At 34.3% G+C, this 22,688-nt stretch overlaps 1 protein-coding gene across 3 annotated transcripts in view; it reads left to right on the top strand.

The window, feature by feature from the left end:
* PHIP (pleckstrin homology domain interacting protein) overlaps positions 1-22,688 on the top strand; it is a 146,037-nt gene that overhangs the window by 64,680 nt on the left and 58,669 nt on the right. For all 3 annotated transcript variants that reach the window (XM_030929652.1, XM_030929653.1, XM_030929654.1), the window contains 4 exons: positions 10,823-10,951; positions 12,543-12,768; positions 16,232-16,369; positions 17,026-17,209. In XM_030929652.1, the coding sequence (XP_030785512.1) occupies positions 10,823-10,951; positions 12,543-12,768; positions 16,232-16,369; positions 17,026-17,209 (677 nt within the window). The remainder of the gene's footprint in view (positions 1-10,822; positions 10,952-12,542; positions 12,769-16,231; positions 16,370-17,025; positions 17,210-22,688) is intronic.

The following is a 22,688-nucleotide window of genomic DNA, read 5'->3' as shown; positions in this document are numbered from 1 at the left end:
AATATGCTACTAAAAAAAATATTTTCTTCTTTTCTATCCTTGTGTTTCTAATTTGCTCCTTTTTGGAATATCTGTTGAATAAGGAAATTAGTCATTTCTCAATTTGTCTTTATAGCTTAAAAAAAAAATATGTGGGCTATGCATATACTAGTGGCTTCATTTTAGTAGTTTTGCATTTCCAAAGGGCATTATTGTATTGGTAGACTGTTTGGAGGGAAACTTTTCTCTCATAATTGAATACTGCTTTAACTTTTCAGTTATAAAGGTGAATTTTCCCTTATCAGGTAAGTTGGTCATGCTAATATTCTACGTTTTCAGTAGATATAAAAACTGCAGTACCTTGAGAGTTAAGTGATTTGCCCTTAGACCATTAAAAATTAGTAATGTAACCAGGAGTAGAAGTCAGCCGTAATATATTGTATATTTTTGAAAATTAGCTGAGGAATTGGTTACATTACTGCCTTAGAAATTGTTTATTGTTAAATAAGAGTATTAGATGAGGATAATTTTCTGGTTCTTTTTATGGATAAAAGATAGGTAAACCTCTAAAGAGGGCAGAAGAAACAAGTATATGTAATAAGTTGAATTGGATAGTATTCATAGAATTGCAGAGAGTGAGCAAAACATAAACCAAAAGTCTAAAAAATGTATCCTGCATTTGAAAAAACAGAAAGTGAGCCACCCTTAATCTCATTAAAATAAAGATACTACCTTTAATTTTTTTGTATGATGTTTAATGGTTTCCAAAATGCTCCCACATATTTTACCTCTTTGGGTCCCATGAAAACCTTGTAAGATGGTCAAGATAGATTTTATTACTCTTGGTCTTAGGAATGGAGAAACTGTACATTATAGAGATGAAGTGCTTTGCCCAAATTTACTGAGTTCACACAGCTATTATATGGGCCCTTGGAGCATAAACCCATTGATTCTGGCTGTACTCAAATCTAGTCATGTTTGGCTTTTTGAGCTTTTGTCAATATTATTGCATAGCTAACTTTTAACTATACTCAGGTAGTAATATGTCCATGAAGAAATGTTTTCATAATGGTAATAAATCTGAGTGGATCTTTTGACATCTTACTCTTTAACTTGATTTTTTTTCCTGTCTGTCTTTTATGAGTTATCTAATAGCCCTAATTCTTTTTGCTCTTCACTCTTTTGTTCTTTTCATTGCTTGTTTTATTTATGGACAAATGGAAGATAAAGCATCCAGCATTGCTATTAAGAAAATAAAAAACAATTCGAGGGAGGGCCTGTGTTCTCACTGCTTGCTATCATGAATGTTGAGTTTTGGCCATAATTATAGCTGTTTGGCTCTATGTAGCTAATCAATAAGTTTTTCAGTTACTAAAATACCACGATACTTGATTGCATACAAATTTAATCCCTGATGTTAAGTTGTAGTAGTAATCACAAGTTCAGTTTAGTAAATATTTTTTGAGCACCATGTGAAGGGTCTAGTCATATATAGTGCTTTGGTCTATTAGAGGATGAATAATTCTGGTGGAATACTCCTTTTTTGACTAGAAATGGTGAAAGTTATGTGAAGTATTGTTAAGATCAATTAATATTTCATGTGACTGTTAAAACTTGAAGATGATAAAACAGATAAGTAAACTCACCATTCCACCTATAGCTGGAAAATAAGAAATGTAGACTATACCTTTAGAATAACAGTTTTATGTATACATTTCTTAAATACTGGTTTTTATCAAGTACATTTTAAGAATACTTTAATATTTCTCCTGCTTTTTGAATAATAATTGAATTTTCCATTGGAAATTTATAGTATCTTTGCAAAAGATAATGGAAATCATGTAACATATAATTTAGTATTTTGTATTCATCAGCATTTTACTGCATTTTTTAATGCAATTATGGAAATATAAATTCTTTTTTTGAAATTTTAGAAATAGCCAAAAATACTGTAATGTTAAAAAACCTTTCAAGTGGAAAGGTGAACTTTCAAATGCCTGATACATAGTAATTGAATTTAATAATTTTTAAATATTATAAGATTATAAAACATTAATATTTTAATATTGCACTGATCGTCATCATTCTAATAAATATTCTATTTTTTTCTGTTTCAAGCCATGCCTTATACTTTTAAAAATTTCTTGTGCTTTCTTTTGGGACCATCTAAAGTTTTCAGCAAATTAAAGAGTTTGAGATTGGGAATTTAGACAAAGATATTTAGTTATTTTATGTTTAAATAATTTACTTCATTCTGAAATCTTGAAGTGGATTCTCAACTTTCAAGTGGTATTCTCCAGAAAAACTGATGAGTTTATTTTTCTTATTTTTACTGCTAACTTTCCTCCTAATAGAGGATCTCAGTGATAAAAGCAGTTGGGGAGTGGGTGCTGGGTTTGTTTTTGTTACTTATAAGTAGTATATGACACGTGAGATGATGTTTTAAAAGAGGCTAACATAGGGCATGAAATGGAATACACAGTACATGTAGCTTGTACTCCCCCTACCCTTTCTGTTGTCTCACCTTTAACTAAAAACTTTTAAAAACACTTATTGGAAAAGCCTTTGTAGTTCTTTTTGTTGCTGTTGTTTTTCTTTTTAAAATGAACAGGAGAAGAAGCCAAAGAGAATTTTGTAGAGAAAATTATGAGACAACTTTATTCTTTAAAAACAAACACACTAAATTCTAGGCCTTCAGTACTTTTATCAGTTATTTCTTTACGAATCAGCTGAACAGTCCTTACATAACTTGAGTATTCAGAGGAAATGTAGTATATATTTGGATATTTTCCTGAAGCAAGTAGTGTATATTAAGAATATTCCAAACTATAATACTTGGGTATAACTTAGCCCACATTTGTTTGGCATTGGCAGGAGGTAAACATCAGAATAGTTTTGTTTTGATGAGAGTTGTTCTAAACTCTAAAGTCTCTATACTCCCACTAAATGCTAAAAGGCAAATAAATAATTCCCAGAAATAGCTTGAAAATGTGTGCAACTCTCAGGACTGAAGCTGAGGGCCTTGTGTGAAAGAGGTCGCCTGGTTTAGAAGTTAATTATAACCTTAAATGTTCCTAAATATAAATTGTTTTATGGTCTTTTTTTCCCCATTAAATTATCACAGGACAGCTAAGTTTTAACTATGAGTTTAAATGAATATTAAATTAATTTGAAAAGATAAAGAGACTTTTCACATTTCTTAGTACGAGGCCATTTGAATATTCAATAGTAAATAAAAGATGCTTGGAGTTGAATTTGTAGACCCCATGTTTTTAGTAGCTTTCCTCATGTTTCTGGCGGTTTTGCTTTATTTCTCTTACTCTTTCTTTTCTCTATAGCCCTAGCTGTGTCTCTCTCTCTCTTTCCATATCTTTCTATTTCTGTCATGTTACTCAAAGCTGTAGTTTGTTGCCTTCTGTCTGGTTTTGATTTTAATCAAAGAGTACAGTATGTCTCTTGATAGAAAGCAGTTTTACTGAATTTGATTTTTGCTTTACTTTTGTTGTTTCATGGGTAAATTCCAAAAACGTTTTTATTTGATTAAAGTTTTCCTTATTTTTATAATTGTTCTCTTAACCTTTCTTTTACTTAAGAGATTTTTTTTAAAAAAGTTCCAGTGTCCACTAATCCAGAACAATATATTTCTCCTTGCAACGTTCCAAACGAGCAGAGGCTGCCAATCTACCACCCAGAATTTTTGTACATGCATACTTCTTCTGATGTTAACATGTTCTCAGTGTGACCTGTACTTTATAGTTTTAGATAATTGTAGCTGTATATATCTAGGAAAGGGAGAAAGAAAAGCTCAAAATAGATACATCTCGTATTGTGTTATCTCTTATGAATCAGGAGAAGAGTCTCTCTCTTTCTCTTTTCTTTTCTCCCTCTCCCGTCCCTCCCTCCCTCCCTTCCTGCCTCCCTTCTTTCCTTCCTTCTTTCTTCCTATTATCATCTAATAAGATATAATGTCGTATGTTTATACTCTCTGTGTTAAAAGGACTCTCTGGTGCTTCCAGTCTATGTTTCAGCTTCTTTGGGTAAGGAAGTACCTTCGGTCTTCTTATATACTAGTTATTATCACTTTCTTTCAGGTTTTAGGATTCTTTTGATTATATCTCTTAGATATATATATATCTAATATATATAATAATATATATATAATAATATATATATATATATATATATATCGGTACCAAAGACATGTTAATCTGTTACCATGAATGTGACTTTGTCTCTCCAGCTTCTCGTACTGCATTATATTTGGTGAATTACTTTTACGTAGTAATTCTTTGACATAGTCCATGACTTGCTATCACAAGAGTATTTGAGATTTGATAGTTATAAGAGAAAGTATATGAAATTATACAGAATATAAACATGCAGATGAAAACATTTTAACAAATATTTGAGTATTTTATTATTTGAGTGTTTTATTTTGTGTTAAGCACAAAATATGAGGACCACAAGGGAGAAATAAGACATGGTCTTTATTTTTAGTCAGGCTACAGTTAAGTTGGGGAGATAAAATATACAAAATATACCCTAAGAGATAAATATTGATAAATAATTTCAAATGGTAGCATGACAAATGAGAAAAGACAATTGCTGTATCTTAAGATGTAGGGAACATGTCAGGGTGGACGATCGGAGACATTTTGTTGAGGAGGAGGAATTGAAACTATACCTTGAAAGATAAATAGGAATTGAGTCAGTAAGAAAGAGAATGAATTTTATAAACAGGAGGAATATTATAAAAAGCTGAGTGTTTAAGACATGTTTATAGTTACTTAGAAAGCTTTATTGCAATAGATTTTTTTTTTTTTTTTTGAGACGGAGTCTTGCTCTGCCACCCAGGCTGGAGTGCAGTGGCCGGATCTCAGCTCACTGCAAGCTCCGCCTCCCGGGTTCACGCCATTCTCCTGTCTCAGCCTCCCGAGTAGCTGGGACTACAGGCGCCCGCCACCTCGCCCGGCTAGTTTTTTGTATTTTTTTGTAGAGACGGGGTTTCACCGTATTAGCCAGGATGGTCTCGATCTCCTGACCTCATGATCCGCCCGTCTCGGCCTCCCAAAGTGCTGGGATTACAGGCTTGAGCCACCGTGCCCGGCCTGCAATAGAGTTTGGAAATAATGATGAAAAACAAATTGAGAAGAACTGTCAGTGACTTCAAATGATCTCGTAGGCATAAATACCTATGAACCTTGTGGGGACTTTGGCAAATTATTTTATAGGATGGTCAAGAAGCTAAGAGAAAAATAATTTGGTTGCCAGTAGTACTATTTCAGGTATGAAATTGAATAAGTGTGAGGGAAACTACTTTAATTAGTCATGAAAAATTATAGGGTAGGTGGTAGGAAATTTGTAAAGAGAAAATACATAAATGACTTGGTGTTTTGTGACTATATGGGGATTTGGGCTATAGGGTGACAGGGAGGAAAGATGTAATAAATGGGTTTATTGAGTGTTAAGCCCGGGTGACCTTGAGAACAATGGTTTTATTAGTGGAAATATGAAAGACATAAGGGAGAACTGACTTCTTTTTTCAGTTCATTTGCAATAATGTTTATTATGTTGAACTACTCATGTGGAAATGGCCAGCTGGCACTTGGAGATAGACTACTTAGAGGGACTAGGAGTTAAAAAGAAGAAAATGTTGAAGTGTCTCCTATAGAATATAGTTTACTTCCTCATGGAGACAGGACAGGGAAGTGCAGGAGGCTTAGAAGTAAACTTTGGGAAATACTCATATATTTAGCAGAATGGAAAAGGGGTCACAATCCCTAGAGAGTGTGTCAAGGAAGACACACCATGCTAATATGCCAAAAAGACCAAAAGAAAATAAACTGCAAGGAAGGCTTGATCAATAGTACTGATCTCCCCAGACAAATCAGAATATTGGTACAAAATGCAGTTAAATTTGAAGATATTTATTTTGATAATATTTTTCTTTTGATGAAAATCTAGAGCTAATTTTTCAGAATCACTTTTCTATAATATATATTTTTTCATTTTATGTAATAATCTGATCTGATTTTATCAAGTCAGGTCCAACAGTTTTCTTTTTTATGTTGGCGTAAGTTAAAGAAATTTCAGTATTAAAATAGCCATGCAGTAACAATATTTTAAAGTAATTTGATTAACACCTGAACTGTTGGAATTTGAATAGTTTCTTTTAAGGTCATCTTTGTTTATATAATGACTGTAGTAATGATAAGAAGATAGCCAATGCTTTTTTTTTTTTTTTGAGACGGAGTCTCCCTCTGTCACCAGGCTGGAGTGCAGTGGCACAATCTCGACTCGCTGCTACCTACGCTTCCCGGGTTCAGGCGATTCGCCTGCCTGCCTCAGCCTCCCAAGTAGCTGGATCTACAGGCGAGCGCCACCACACCCAGCTAATTTTTGTATTTTTAGTAGAGACAGGGTTTCACCAAGTTGGCCAGGATCCAACACTTACTTCAGATATACATCTGAGTCTCTTCTGTATCTAGTGTACATATTTTTCCCTATGTTAGCAAGCTCTAATCTAAAAGTTTTTTTAATACATAAGGAAGGACTTCTTAAGGATTATTCTTAGCATAAATTCCATTTATCAGCTCTTTTCATTCTTGGTATATGAGTCCATTTCATAAAATTAGGGTATTTTAAAAGATGCATAATTTTAAATTTTGGAGTATTTCCTAGGTAAGATGCTTCTAATCAGTGGTATGTTTAAAAAGAAAAAAAAAAAAAAAAAAAAGAACAAGACAAACTGACCCTGCTAATAGAATTGAAATAACTCTAGAAGAGGATGGTTCTGCCTAAGATAGCCCATAGTTTTTAACCTTCCTACTTTGTGTTAAGGTTTTTTTTCTAGAAGCGTATACTTCTCATATTTACTCTCTCTATATTTTTCATGATTGATACAATTTAGACCCTGAATTTTAGTATGCATTCTGCTTTTAATATACTTCATCTCCAGATTTGTCCAGTTTTTTCCAACATACCTTTCCGAACCTCAGATGGTAGGATTTTAAAACTGGACTCTAGTGATCATTTATCTCCATCATTCCACAGAGATTAGGTGATTTACCTATTACTGATGGAGAGATGTCTTGGGTCTTCAATCTCATTCCTCTGTCTAATCATTCATCTCTCTGCTTCACGAAAATTATGTTGCTTGTATATAGTACCCTCCCTCAGAAAAGGTATTAGTATTCTTTCCTTAATGAGTCTGTCCTCATCAGAGCTCTTAGCTCATAAATTTTTGTATCATTTAATTTCTTTAAAGTTCAGTATAAATCTCTAAATGGCTAACAAGTTTATACTACTCATGTATTGGTAGTATTTACAGAATTCTTTAGTCAGTATGAGAATTTTCTAATAAGAGAGTCACTATTTGAACACATCCGATTCTCCCATCTCCTTTTAAAAATAAAACAAAATGCAATAATTGCTGAATAAACCTTTATTTCTTTTCTTTTTCGTCCTCTTATTCTTTTTGAAGTTTTCACAGTTATTGGTAAATACTGTCTCATAGATGATCTCGACTAAACCTTATTGATATTTAATGTGTATGAGCTTTATGTGGTCTTTATATATGTCCAAAATAATGCATAACAAGCATACTTGATTTTATTAGAAGAATACTTCATCCAAAATGCACTTATTTTGATAATTTGTCACTACTTATTAATTTCACTCTGTTTTGTAATTATTTTACTACAACTGCAGTAAGTGCTAGCTAGCATAAGCTATATGTGGTATTCAGTTTCATGTTGACACATTTTCTTGCTGTGTAGTGCATTTAATTTTATGATAGTCTCATACACCTTTCATTTGTTAGAGAGGGTGTTTTCTTTCTTTTCATTTTTGAAGATAAGCCTCATTGCTTTCTAATAGATGTGAATATTCAAATAGAGCTTTCATTTAAAATTTTGTCTTTGAGAATTCTTACTCATAAATACTTTGGCCCTTGTTTAAAAAGATAAAATTCTTTTCTTTTGATTGGCGTAATCATACCATACATTTAAAAACCAGCTAGGATATTTTTAGTTAATATAGAGAAAGTAAAATATTTTCCTGTTTTATATCATCAACTGTTTGGAAGCCTGGTCTTGGAAAACCTAGTCTGCAGTTTATAGGTATGGGTGTTTATTGTCTGAGCATCCATTAATAGAGAATTGCCTTTTAATTGATGAGGTTAGAGGCACCTTTAATAACCGGTTCATCAGTAAAGCAGATTCTTTTTTTTTTTTTTTTTTTTGAGATGGAGTCTTGCTCTGCCGCCCAGGCTGGAGTGCAGTGGCCGGCTCTCAGATCACTGCAAGCTCCGCCTCCCGGGTTCACGCCATTCTCCTGTCTCAGCCTCCCGAGTAGCTGGGACTACAGGCGCCCGCCTGGTCGCCCGGCTAGTTTTTTGTATTTTTTAGTAGAGACAGGGGTTTCACCATATTAGCCAGGGTGGTCTTGATCTCCTGACCTCGTGATCCGCCCGTCTCGGCCTCCCAAAGTGCTGGGATTACAGGCTTGAGCCACCGCGCCCGGCCGCAGATTCTTTTAATGCCTCCTTTTGTAAACAAATGGTTAATACAAGTAATATTGTTTTCTTTTTTTTGATATGATTGAAATGTACTTTCATTTTTTCCATATAAAAGTCACTGGAGTTAAACAGATGCCTTATACCAAGAAAATTAATATTGTCTTGCCATATTCACAATGGAATGTGTTATATAGGACACACAGGCATCTTAACTATGATTGCAATTTTTTTCTTTGGTTTTTCAGAGCTTTATAAGCTTCAGCTGTCCCCAAAGATTATTTTAGAGATCTACTAACTGTAAACGTGACATCATTGATATAGGGTCAAGGGTTGATCAGTCCTGCTTGACCCCCAACCCTCACCCCCGGAAAGAAAAAATGTTTGTTTAAACAACACATGAAGGTTACCATGCTTAGGAACCTTTGTCAGATTGCCTTTGAAATTGCTAAATTGGACTACTACTTTCGAGTCTCCGCTCTACTGTCTACTTAAAATTGTAATCTTAGACTTGTAATTACACTTCTGGAAACATTTATTAGAGTAGATTTATAAAGTAGTTGCTTTTTTGTTCTCTCTCTTGCCTTCTGTGAAATTTTCAGTGAACAGAGTTAAAAAAAATCATTTAACAACACATGGCTAAGGCAGTTTCAATCCCCTGATTTTTAGTTTTTGACATGAAAGTCTATTTAGAGGTATACTTTGTTCATGTGGTTGCTTATTTATAACAGTTCATGTAACTTTTTTTTTATTTGCCTAGGAAAAACTGAAAAATAAAGACTTGAATCCTGAATTTCTACTTATAGTCTTTCATTTTTGGCAAATGCCTAGCTGTATGGCTACTGGTACCCTTGTGGTAATCTGGAGAAACAGTTATATTCTTTCTGGTTTTTTGAATTATTTTAAAGTAGACTTGGAATCAGTTACCTTCCTCTCCTATCTTACCATCCTCCAACTTTCTTCACACTTGAGATATAATCCTGTTTCACTTATGATTCATTTTCTTTCTTTTACAAGTTTTTGTATGTATTAAACATTAGATAATTTTACTAGTTTTATCTAATATGGTTACATTTTTTAAAAAGTTATTCTTTCTTTTCTATTATTGTAACCATCCAAAAGAGCATTAATAAGCACCGTTGCACACATTTCTTCTTTTTAGCAAGCCAAAGGAAAAAGCTAGTTTTCTTTTTGAGGCAGTCCCATTTGTGGTATTGTATTAACTTCTTAGGTAAAGTCCTTTCTATTATAGAAATATTTTCTCTTTTTACCAAAATGCAAACCTTCCTTGAGAAATCCGTTATTCTTCTTCTGAATTTTAACTTCTGCATTTGGTGAACTGTACATCCATCCTTATGCTGCATTTTTAATACTAAAGAAAGAAACCACTTTTCTCTTTTCCAAGCATTTCCTGGGATATTACTAATAAAACTCAATTTGTTCTAGATCAGTGGATACCGGAACAGAAAGGAGGTATTTCTTACCTGATAATGTGTGTGTGTTCCGATTCTGCTAATCCAGAAATCCAACAGCATTTGTTGAAAAATCATCCTTAGTTGTTATTTGTTAGGGAGTCAACTCCCTATTTTAGTTGTTTCTGAAATTCAGTCCCTAGATGTGCTTTAGATAGGGTAGAATTTTTACCTCTTTCAGAACACTGCTAAAGAAGTTTTCAACTGGAACATAGTCTGAAGAAGCACTGAGAGCAAAAAATTCAGAGTGGTGATTGGCCACCTCTGTTTGATTGACAGGTTGCAGGGAGGAAACCCATTCGTTCTGGATTAATGGAACTGGAAAACAGAAAACAATTATCAGGTAAAAAAAACCTTTTCTTTAACCTTTGAAATTCACCATTTAAAAGACGAGTCAGACTACCAGGGAATTTATTACCAAAAATAATAAAATCTAGTGTCATTTGAGCAGTGATCTCTGGCTACTACTTCCAAGAGTTACCAAAAAATCGGTACAGTTGCTACATGTCAGCTTTTGCAGAAAGGGCATGATTGAACAGAGATAGATGGAGTTTAAGACATAATTATGTGTTAAATCTGAGTTTAAAACATGAAGCAGAATTCTATGGGTGGGGGAGATTGGTATTCTTTTATTTCCTGAGTTGTGTTTGGTCTGTGGATAAATTATTTTTGAAGGCTATTAATCTGGCACTTTTCATGAATATTCATAAATTTTATTACCATACTATGCTTGTTTTACTTAATCTTCACTTCATTAGGATGTATACTTCTTTTATCATAAAATTATTTTAATAATAGTGACCAATTCTTTACATTTTAATGGTAGTTTTCTTACTGTTGGTTAAATATATTTCAGATTGAAGGCCAAGGACATGGCGCAGTATTTGACTGCAAATGCTCTCCTGATGGTCAGCATTTTGCTTGCACCGACTCTCATGGACATCTTTTAATTTTTGGCTTTGGGTCCAGTAGCAAATATGACAAGGTAGAGTATGATGACTATATATCATGTCCTTAGTTTTTTTTAATGCATTTTTAGGGGTTGTATGTTTTTGGAGTGGGTGAGAATCAGCATCTTTACATTCAGGATAAAATTTGAAGAATCTTATGTTAAGTAGTCTGGAGACTTAGTTTTGGAAAGGAAGGTGAAGACAGCAGTTAAATCTCACTTTATTAGGGCTTATTATTTAAAAATCTGCATATTTCAGAAAAAAAATAACTCTTAGCCTGCTGGAGCAATCTAGATTGGAATTCTTAACATGGGGTATATAAACTGGAAATGGAAGATGTTATCCATAGTGGGACTCTGAAATTATGTAAAATGTTGTATTTATATAGATGATATGTACTTATCTAAGGTACGAAGGTGACTTTCATAAGGTTCTTAAAAGTGTATTATATTACCTGATTGTCTTGCTTTTTATTAAAGATCCTGTCCAGTTTTGGGGAGCTTTTTTTTACAGGGTGGGTGTGAAATGTCTCATGTTGCCTAGATTGGCTTTGAATTCTTGGGCTCAAACAGTCCTCTAATTCAGCCTACTAAATAACTAGCTGGCACTACAGGCATATGCCCTGCCACTGTGCTCAGCATTTAAAGACCCCAACTTGAAGATCAGTGACTAAAAGAAGTAAATTGATTACTTGTGGTGGAATGGTATAAAAGATTATGATAGTAAATATTGAGTAGTTTATAATTTAGTTTAAAAAACTGCAAATTAACCAGTGAAATTTTATATAATAAAATTTATGTCCTGGTTGAGTTTATATCAATAATTTGATATCATCTCAAAACATTTAGAGAAAATGCTTATTAACCCTTAGAAAATCTTATGTTGATTTTATAGTAATATTACACAAATCATACTTACTGTATACCTAAGGATTTAAGATAAAACATGGTAGCTGTGTGGAAGTAAAAAGACTGTTGAATGCTTTATGACTAGATTTGATATTTAAAATTGAATATTGAATAGCTTATTTTTAGTGGTAGCTTTTCTACACAGTAGCCTCCCCTTATCCACAGGGAATATGTTCCAAGACTCCAAATGGATGCCTAAAACCTTGGAGAGTACCAAACCCTATGCACACTGTGTTTTTCCTATACAGTAATGGGTGGGTAGCATATCTAGGCAATGTGCATATGCTGGACAAAAGGATGATTTGTGTCCCAAGTGAGATGGCATGTGATTTAATTATGCTTTTTGGAACAGTGCACAGTTTAAAACTTATAAGTTGGTTATTTCTGGAGTTTTCTGTTTAGCATTTTTGGAGTCAGGTTGACCACAGATAACTGAAACCATAGAAAGCAAAATTACAAATAAGAGGGGACTCCTATGTATAATCTCTTCCTTGTTTCAGAGAAAATTTAAAGCAGCTACTTTTCTGATCATAACACTTAAGGTAGAAAATTAAAAGACCTATTTACAATTAATTCAGGAAAATAATATTTTGAAAATTGTTGCTTAATACCATTATTTGTATTCAGATGTTTGCTTTCTATTAGAAATGTCGTGGACTTTTTTCTATAATGATACATTTTTATTTTTCCAGTCTTTTATGAGCTTTTCTTTTTACAGATAGCAGATCAGATGTTCTTTCATAGTGATTATCGGCCACTTATTCGTGATGCCAACAATTTTGTGTTAGATGAACAGACTCAGCAAGCACCTCATCTTATGCCTCCCCCTTTTTTGGTTGATGTTGATGGTAACCCTCATCCATCAAGATATCAAAGATTAGTTCCTGGCCGTGAAAATTGCAGGGAGGAGCAACTCATCCCTCAGATGGGAGTAACTTCCTCAGGTAGGTGCTCATTTTCTTAGACAGTCAAATTTTCTTCTTCCCACTGAACTGTTAAAATTGCTAATTGAGTAAAACTTTGTTTTCATTTGTTAAGTGGATAAGAAGTAAAAGTATTGTTTTATACTTTTATACAGGTCTTTGATCATGCTTAAGGATTACAAGTTAATTATGGAACGCTGTCGATTTACAGCAATAATTTTGATTTATTATCCATTTGTAACACCTAGGGTTCGATAAGGTAGTTCCTGTATTTGGTGTGAAACAAGTCAATTCATTTACTTACTCAGCAACATTTATTGATAATCTCTTCTGTCTCTGACACCTGCTAAGCCATGGCTATTCAGTAGTGAATTAAACAAACATGATCCTTGCTTTCACGGAATGGATTAGTAGATTAATAAACACAGTTTATTAGAATAAACAAATACATAGTTCAAATTGTGATGAATATTACTAAAGGGAATAATAGCATGATGTGAGAGAGATTGGAGATGGCCTGTTCACATTGAAGATGTTTTAAAAAGTTGTCAACTTTTACAGGTTTATAAGAGGATTGACATGGAAAATGTTGAGAACTGTTTTAGTGAAGTAATGGAGTGTTGAAGAATTAAGTGAGAGTTAAAATGGAGTCATAGTCTACAAACTGCTTTCCCTCTTTTGACAAGAAATGTAGCACTAGTGTATTAAGTAAAAATAATGGAAATGTTCTGTAAAGAAGGTTAAACCAGTTTTGTCATTATGAATACTTCTATATTTTTAGACTAGAAGATATTTATGAAAATATTTTAAGTTCTAGACTTTAATTGACAAAAGCTTCTAAGTAGCTTTTGCGTGGAGTGACTTTTAAATAATGAAAAAAATCAACTTCAAACCTGCATCTTATTTTTCTCAAAGGATTTAGCATGAAGTTGCAGTAAAGATGGACATACTGGATAGAAAGGGCTGCTCTTGGAATTAGACATGTCCACTTAGAATGGAGGGTGAGAAGAAGCATTAGAGGAATCATTCCTGCTGCTACTGATAGAGTAGTGCAGTCCAGCAGACTTGAATATCTGGAGTTTGTGAGATTCATGTGTCTCATTACATGGACACTGCATGAACTCAGAGAATAAGTAGTATTTGAGAAGTATAGGCAGATACTCAGATTAGGTAAGTTTCAGTATTAGAGAAGTTTTGGTCATAGAACTGAAATTAAGAGAAATGTCTTTAGTCTCTTGGTAGAGGAATTGGCAAAATCAGATTGTGCCCAAGCCTCAAAATAGATAGCTACTTTAGGGTTTCAGACACAAGGAAATAAGGAAAAGACTCATTTATTAAAGTATCAGTGCTACTTAATTACTTTTTAAGTCCATTTACCAATTTATTAAGGGTTCTCATAAACAATATTTAATCCTGTATCTATGATATTCCAGTCCTGAAAGTTGAGAGAATTCAAAATTTAGTGGTATTGTGTCATAGAATCACGGGGACTGTAACCGCAGCTCTGATTCTCAGTCCATTGTTCTTTCTTCCATGTAAAGTAGGCATAATCTTAAAAATGAAATAGTTACCAGTTATTAGTATCCATAAGAATCCATAGCAATAATACTGGCTTTGTAATGAGTCACAAAATTTTTCAGTGTTCTAATTCTCAGAATTCAGGGTAAAAATCTTTTTTTGTCATGTTTTAGAGTTACTGAGTCTAAAAATGGTTAATACAAAAATAGAACAAAAGCAAAATGCTTTTCAAAAAAACTTTAGCGTTTTATTTGCAAATCCAGATAATAAAATTTATTCTGGGAAATCTCTCAGAGTTAGGGAAAAATAGATTTGAGTTATTATAATAATAAATTATCTTGTTATATTGACACCATCCAATATAGTTTAAATGTGTTTTTTTTTTTCAGTTGTAAACTTGAGCTATATCAGATTATGCATCAGTGTTCCAACATGTTTTTCCAACAGCAAACCGGGAAAGAAGTATAAGACATTTGAACTTTTACTTCTGTCTGCTTTGCCACTTCTACCTTGGTGACCTTAAACAAGTTATTTTATCCTATTGAATTTTAGTTTAATGTTATGCGTTTAATACATGTAATTTCTTTTTGCTTTTACCCTTCTTACTACTACTTCATTTCAGAATATCCTCACTATCTTTTCTTACCATTTAAGCCCACCCTAAAATTCTGAGCTAATCAGATCTTCTCATATACTTGTATGGCTGATACTAATTGCTCCCTTCTTTATACTCACGGCAATATTTTTCATATATTTTATAATACACCTTTTAAAAATTTATTCAGCAGGAGAATATTTTTTAATGCCTAGCATTGTACTAGATTTAGATAATAAGATAAATGAGAAGGTTCATACTTTTAAGGAACTAACTGGTTTGGGCTTCATTTATGTTTTATATTGGTCTGAATACTTAGATATGTATGGATTGTTTAAGAAAGTGAAAGAGGGTAGCAGCTAATTCTTTCTGAAGTAATTGGAAAGATTTCACAGAGGAAATATCATGGAGGTGCCATTTTAGTTGGTGCTGGAATGGTAAGTTAGAGATTATCATGTTTATCTTTACAGTGGGAATATTGTGTTCAAAAGTTTCAGTGCATGAAGGTGTTTTCTTGTTAGAAGGGCAGAAGTCAAGTGGTCCTGTATGAGTGGTACAAGTAAGAATTAATGCTGGAAAAGTTGGATGGGTTAAAATACAAGTTTCTCCCTGCTTCACAGCCTTTGTACCTCTTGCCTTCTACCTGAAGTGTTCCTTATCTAGCTCTTTATGTGGCTAAGTAATTTAAATCTCAACTCAAATGCTACCTTGTCCGAGAGGGCTTCTCTTGAGTTTTCTGACCCACCATCACCTTCTTTATTTCAACACCTTTCTTTCATACTCTGCATTAACTCCTAGGTTATTGTTTACTTTCCCCATCAGTATGTTAGCTCCTTAAAGGACAAGGATCTTCATGTCCCTTATTTACCACTGGATCTCAGTACCTGGCGTAGTTCCTAATGTATAGTAGACAGTCAATAATTTGTTGAATAAACAAGGCAGTAAACATTTTTTTTAAGAAAGTGAGTAATCAGATGTGTCATTTTAAAAGAAACTATGATCTAAGTGGAAAACCTTACTATTGCCACTTATTAGATACGTGACTTCGAACAGTTATTTTGGTTTTCTCATCTATAAAGTGGAGTTGTTTATATATACCTAATGGAGTTACCATAAGGATTATGAATATCTAAATCATGATAAACACTTAGTAAAAGTTAGCAACCATCCTCATCATTATTTTTGATAAACTAAGATGGACAGATGTTTTCTTTTTTTTTTTTTTTAACTCCCATCATTTACAGTTGATCATTTAAGTCTTTTACCCAAAGAACATTTATGTTCGATTCTGAACTCATAAGTGAGGTTGGTGAGTAAAGTGGTTTAAAGAGTAACTAAAGTATTCATAATATTTTGTGTGGTATTGCATAGGACTGAATCAAGTTTTAAGTCAGCAAGCAAACCAGGAGATCAGCCCACTAGACAGCATGATTCAAAGACTACAACAGGAGCAAGACCTGAGACGTTCTGGTGAAGCAGCTATCAGTAATACCAGCCGTTTAAGTAGAGGTAAGCAGGTATTCCATTTTACATGGGATATTTAAAAATTTGAAACAGCCTAAACCTCCCACAGTGTTAAGTGATTTAAAAAATTATGGTACATCCATAAAATGAAATACTAGGCTGCCAAAATGATGAGGGTTTTGAAGAATATTTAATGACCTAAGAAAATGGTTCATAACGAGATTTCAAGTTAGAGATAATGAGTTTTTAAATGTGTATATTCTTCCACATTTTCTATAGGAAACATGTAGAGTAGTCCAAGCCACATTCTTGAACATCTCATCACCCTTATTGTTGTATATTATTAAACTTGAAGAGTCAAAACAAATTTATGAACCATAAATACTCTTGGGTTTGTCTATTTTGCTTCTTAGGAAGTTTTCCCAAAAATATTCAGCATTTTTTTAAGGTAATGATTTTATATCCTTGGGGCTTAATAGTCTATAGTTACGATTCATTGATTTATCTAATAAGCTGAATAACCATGTTTTGTTTTCATTAAACCACTTTTGCCTGTGGTTTAGTTCCTGATAGGGTAATTTAATTATTTTGCCACAATAAGAAGTTTCATGTGGAAGATAGTGTTTTGTCTCTCTTTTCTGTTATAAACTAATGGAGAAATATCTCTAAGTAGAACTTAATATACTAACTTCTTCACTTAGGCTCCATAAGTTCTACCTCAGAGGTTCATTCACCACCAAACGTAGGACTGAGACGTAGTGGACAAATTGAAGGTGTACGGCAAATGCACAGCAATGCACCAAGAAGTGAAATAGCCACAGAGCGGGATCTTGTGGCTTGGAGTCGGAGGGTGGTAGTACCCGAGCTATCAGCTGGTATAGCCAGGTAAGGGAAGTTGTGAATTTTTATGTACCATAGTTCCTTGTGTTCATTTTGAGTTAACAGCGTTCACAGCATAATACCTTTTCAAAAGCTCTGTAATTCCTCTGAAATTTATCTGAAAGGATAGTATAAACTATTCATGACTGTAGAAAAATTAAGTTTCTAAAATATGTTTATTTCTAGAATGATTTATGTAAATGATAAGAATGATATGTGTTAAGGTCAACAGGAAAATCATAAATTTGGATTGACCAAATAGAAGGTTTTATTGAGTAGCATATTTCAGTCTTGGTTTGTCCTGTTTAACTGTATCTTAAAATACATTTTATAAAGTTTGTTATAATTATTTACTTTTTTTAATGGCTATATCCAGTCATTCACGTGATATTCAGATGCAAAAAAAAAATTAATTGGAAAATACAAAAAGATTTTATATTTATTAAAATATTTATATTTAAAAGTATACATTTATGACTTTAAAAGTGTTGATTTAATAAAATTCTCTTAGACCATGCTGTGAGGGAACTTTATATCCAGTTCCTTTTGATCTTCACTGATGAAATACTCTTGAATGAGGCCTATATGAACCTAATTAATGCTGATTGCTGTGTATGAAATATGTTCTAAGTATGAAGGTCAAAATGTGAATTTAAATTTAAGATTGTCTAGTTCTTCAACTCAGAAGATAGTAGTAATTATATAATTAAAATTTTGGTCTTTTTTTTTTTTTTTTTTTTTTTGAGACGGAGTCTCGCTCTGTCGCCCGGGCTGGAGTGCAGTGGCCGGTTCTCAGCTCACTGCAAGCTCCGCCTCCCGGGTTTATGCCATTCTCCTGCCTCAGCCTCCGAGTAGCTGGGACTACAGGCGCCCGCCACCTCGCCCGGCTAGTTTTTTGTATTTTTTAGTAGAGACGGGGTTTCACTGTGTTAGCCAGGATGGTCTCGATCTCCTGACCTCGTGATCCGCCCGTCTTGGCCTCCCAAAGTGCTGGGATTACAGGCTTGAGCCACCGCGCCCGGCCTAATATTTTGGTCTTAATGTTCATATAGATTATGCTTTTTGATTGGACATACTTTGAATTTATTTTAGGATTTAGAATTAAATACACACCAAAGGTATACATTTATACTTTCTTATGACAGATATGCCCAGTTATCCATCACAAATTAATTAACTCACATGGTATATTTTTAGTTAGATCATTATTTACTTTTTAATTCTAATGTTAAGGTTTGAAAGGGGTCAAGTAAATAATGCCCATTTTTTCAACACCAATTCTGAAATAATTGAAAAATAACGTGGAAAATAAGACACATAGTAAATCAGACTATCACTGTTTGTTACTAACACTTTTTATTTCATGAAATAAAAACCATATCAGTAACAAAAAGTAATATTCCACAAAAACCATAACAGTAACAAAAAGTGTTATTCCCCAGACACAGATAGCAGTGGGCCACAGTTATTCTCCCCTTCTGGGACATGTGGTTTGCTTCTTTAAGATGCAGGACAAAATGTATAATTGCACACAATGGCATAAGGCTGGGCTGTGCTAAGCTGGATTTTTCTTCCAGAGCATGTCAGTTGACTAATTTACTCCTCCTCTGGAGAGGAATGAGTCAGGAGATGTGGTCGCTAGTTGTTGCTTGAGGCTCCTGCACATGGAAGGGAACCTGAGGAGTGAGGAAGATTTGTGTCTCTTCAAATATTCTTCATCCTTTTATTCCTTTATCATTGGGCTTAACTATTCATTGGCCTATGGTCAAGCAAGACTGTGGCCATAACTTTAACAGATATTCTTTCTTTGGGCTTCCTAGAGCTTTGTCTTTAAAACTTTGTACTCATCCTATGGGAATCTTCCTGAGAATCTCTACAATGGGTAGTCTAAAGTTTCCTTTTAAAAGGCTCTCTGAAATGGGTCAGCCTCGTCCATTAATTAAAATGGAATCCAATGACATACCCAACACGGGGCTAAGTGACTTAGAAATAATTCTCATAACTCAATAGTAAACAGAATCCATCCAGAGAATGGGCAAAAGACATGAACAGATGTTTACCAAAAAGGATCTATAGATGACAAATAAGCACATGAAAAGATAATCAATGTCATTAACCATTAGGGAAATACAAGTTGAAACCACAATAAAGTATCACTGCATTCTTAGAATGGTTAAAATGAAAAATAAGTGACGCACCAAATGCTAGAGAGGATGGAGAGAAAACTGAATTACTCATGCATTGTTAGTGGGAATGTAAAACGATAGAACCATTTTGGGAAACAGTTTTGCACTTCCCTAAAATCCTAAACATGCAACTGCCTGTCGTATGACCCAGCAGTTGCACTATTGGGAATTTATCCTAAAGAAATGAAAACTCATGTTGACACAAAAACCTGAACATAAATGTATAGCAGCTTTATTTGTAATATCCAAAAGCCAGAAAGATACCCAGATGTTATTTCAGTGGGTAGGTGGTTAAACAATGGTATATTCACACCATGGACTACTACTGTGCAGTAAAAAGGAACAACATGTTGATACAATGGGTATGAATCTTGAGGGAATTATGCTGAGTGGAGAAAAATAATTTCAATGTATATTCTGTATGATTCTATTTATGAAATATTCTTGAAATGACAAGGGTATAGGAATGGAGAACAGATTTAGGTTGCTAAGATACAGGCATACTTTGGGGATATTGCAGGTTTGGTTCCAGACCAGTGCAATAAAGTAGCTCACATGATTTTTTGTTGTTGTTGTTGTTACCCAGTGCATATAAAAGTTATGGTTATATATTCTGTAATCTGTTAATTGTACAATATGATTATGTCTGAAAAAAATTACATACCTAATTTGAAAATTCTTTACTGCTGAAAAACGCTAACAACCATCTGAACCTTCAATAATTATACTCTTCTTGGTGGTGAAGGGTCTTGCCTCAGTGTTGATGGCTGCTGGCTGATCAGAGTGGAGGTTGCTGAAGGTTGGAATGGCTGTGGCAGTTTCTTAAAAATAAGACAATAATAAAGTTTGCCACATTGATTTGACTACACACGAAGTATTTCTGTGTAGAACTTATTTCAAAACTGGGGTCAGTCCCCTCAAACCCTACCATTGCTTTATTAAGTTCATGTAATTTTCTTTTCTTTTTGAGACGGAGTCTCACTCTGTCGCCCACAGTGGAGTGCAGTGGCATGATCTTGGCTCACCGCAACCTCCGCTTCCCAGATTCAAGCGATTCCCCTGCCTCAGCCTCACCAGTAGCTGGGACTACAAGTGCATGCCACCACGTCTGGATAATTTTTTGTAGTTTTAGTAGAGACAGGGTTTCACCATGTTAGCCAGAATGGTCTTGATCTCCTGACCTTGTGATCTACCCGCTTCGACCTCCCAAAGTGCCAGGATTACAGGCATGAGCCACTGTGCGTAGCCAAGTTTGTATAATTTTCTACATCCTTTGTTAACATTTCAGCAATGTTCAAAGCATATTCACTAGAGTAACCTCCCTCAAGAAACCTGTTTGTTCATCCGTGAGCCGCTCCTCATTCGTTTAAAGTTTTATTATGCAACTTCAGCAATTCAGTCACATCTTTAGTTGCCACATCTAATTCTAGTTCTCCTGTTTCCATTACATCTACAGTAACTTCTTCCGCTGATGTCTTCACCCTCATCTATGAGGGTTGGAATCATTATGAGGGTTGGAATCAACTTCTTTCAAACTCCTAGTATAGTGATACTTTTCCTCTTCCCATGAATCATGAATGTTCTTAATGGCATCTAGAATGGTGAATCCTTTCCAGAAGGTTTTCAATGTACTTTGCCCAGATCTGTTAGCAGAGTAACTATCTAGTGCAGTTATAGCCTTATGAAATGTAATTTCTTAAATAAAAAGACTTGAAAATCAAAATTACTCCTTGACCCATAGGCTGCAGAATGGATGTTCGGTTAACAGGCATGAAAATAACACTAATCACCTTGTATATCTCCATCGTAGCTCTTGGGTGAATAGGTGTATTGTCAATGAACAGTAATGTTTTGAAAGCAATCATGTTTTCTGAGTAGTAGGTCTTAACAGTGGGCTGAAAATATTCAGTAAACCATGCTATAAACAGATGTGCTGCCATCTAAACTTTGTTGTTTCATTTATGGAGCACAAGATGAGTGTATTTATCATAATTCTTAAGTGCCCTAGGATTTTTGGAATGATAAATGAGCATTAGCTTCAACTTGAAGTCACTAGCTTCATTAGCCCCTAACAAGAGATTTAGACTCTCCTTTGAAGATTTGAAGCCAAGCCTTTACTTCTCTCTAGCTGTGAAAGTCCAGATGATATCTTCTTCCGTTTAGATGGCTGTTTGATCTGTTACTACATTCAAAATCTGTTGTTTAGTGTAGCTGCTTTCTTCAGTGATCTTAGCTAGATATTCTGGATAAATTGCTGCAGCTACTTCATCAGCACTTACTGCTTCACCCTGCACTTTTATGTTACACAGGTAGTTCTTCCTTAAGCCTCATGAACCAACCTCTGCTATCTTCAACTTTTCTTCTGCAGCTTTTTCCCCTCTTCCAACCTTCATAGAAGAGAAGAGAGTTAGAGCCTTGCTCTGGATTAGGCTTTGGCTTAAGAGGATGTTGTAGCTGGTTTGATCTTCTCTCCAGACCACAAAAAACTATTTCTGTATCAGCAACAAGTCTGCTTCACTTTCATATCATTCCTATGTTCGCTGGAGTAGCATATTTAACTTCCTTCAAGAACTTTTCCTTTTCATTCAAAACATGGTTTTTTGGCACAAGAACCATAGCTTTCAGCCTGTCTCAGCTTTTGACACGCTTTCGTCACAGAGTTTAATCATTTCTACCTTTGATTTAAAGTGAGAGATGATTTCACTGAATCAGTTAGGGTTTTTAATTGACCTAACTTTAATATTGTTCTGTCTCAGGGAATAGTGAGGCCTGAGGAGAGGGAGAAGATGGGGCAATGGCTAGTTGGTGGAGCAGTCAGAACACATGGAACATTTGTCAGTTAAGTTCATTGTCCTATATAGGTGAGGTTCATGGTGCTTCAAAACAACCACAATAGAAGCATAAAAAATGACTGACAACAGATCTCCATAATAGATAGTGAAAATGCTTGAAATATTTTAAGAATTACCAAAATGTGACACAGAGACACGAAGTTGGCACATGTGGTTGAAAAATGGCACTTGCTCACTGCAGGGTTGTCACAGACTTTCAACTTGTAAAAAAAAAAAATACACTATCTGCAAAGCACAGTAAAAGAATGTATGCCTGTGTACACACACACACAAGCTAATAGAAACTAATAGAAGTAAAACCGGGGGAGTCTGAGTAAGATCAATGGGTTGTATAAATGTCAGCATCCTCCTTGTGATGTTGTACCATGTTTTGCAAAATGTTACCATTTGGGGGAACTGGACAAAGGATACAAAGTTTTGTAAAATGTTGCTGTTTGGGGAAACTGG

The sequence above is a fragment of the Rhinopithecus roxellana genome, chromosome 4 (genome assembly GCF_007565055.1).
Source record: "Rhinopithecus roxellana isolate Shanxi Qingling chromosome 4, ASM756505v1, whole genome shotgun sequence".
Lineage (NCBI taxonomy): Eukaryota > Metazoa > Chordata > Mammalia > Primates > Cercopithecidae > Rhinopithecus > Rhinopithecus roxellana.
This window is presented reverse-complemented; position numbering and strand designations above follow the sequence as displayed.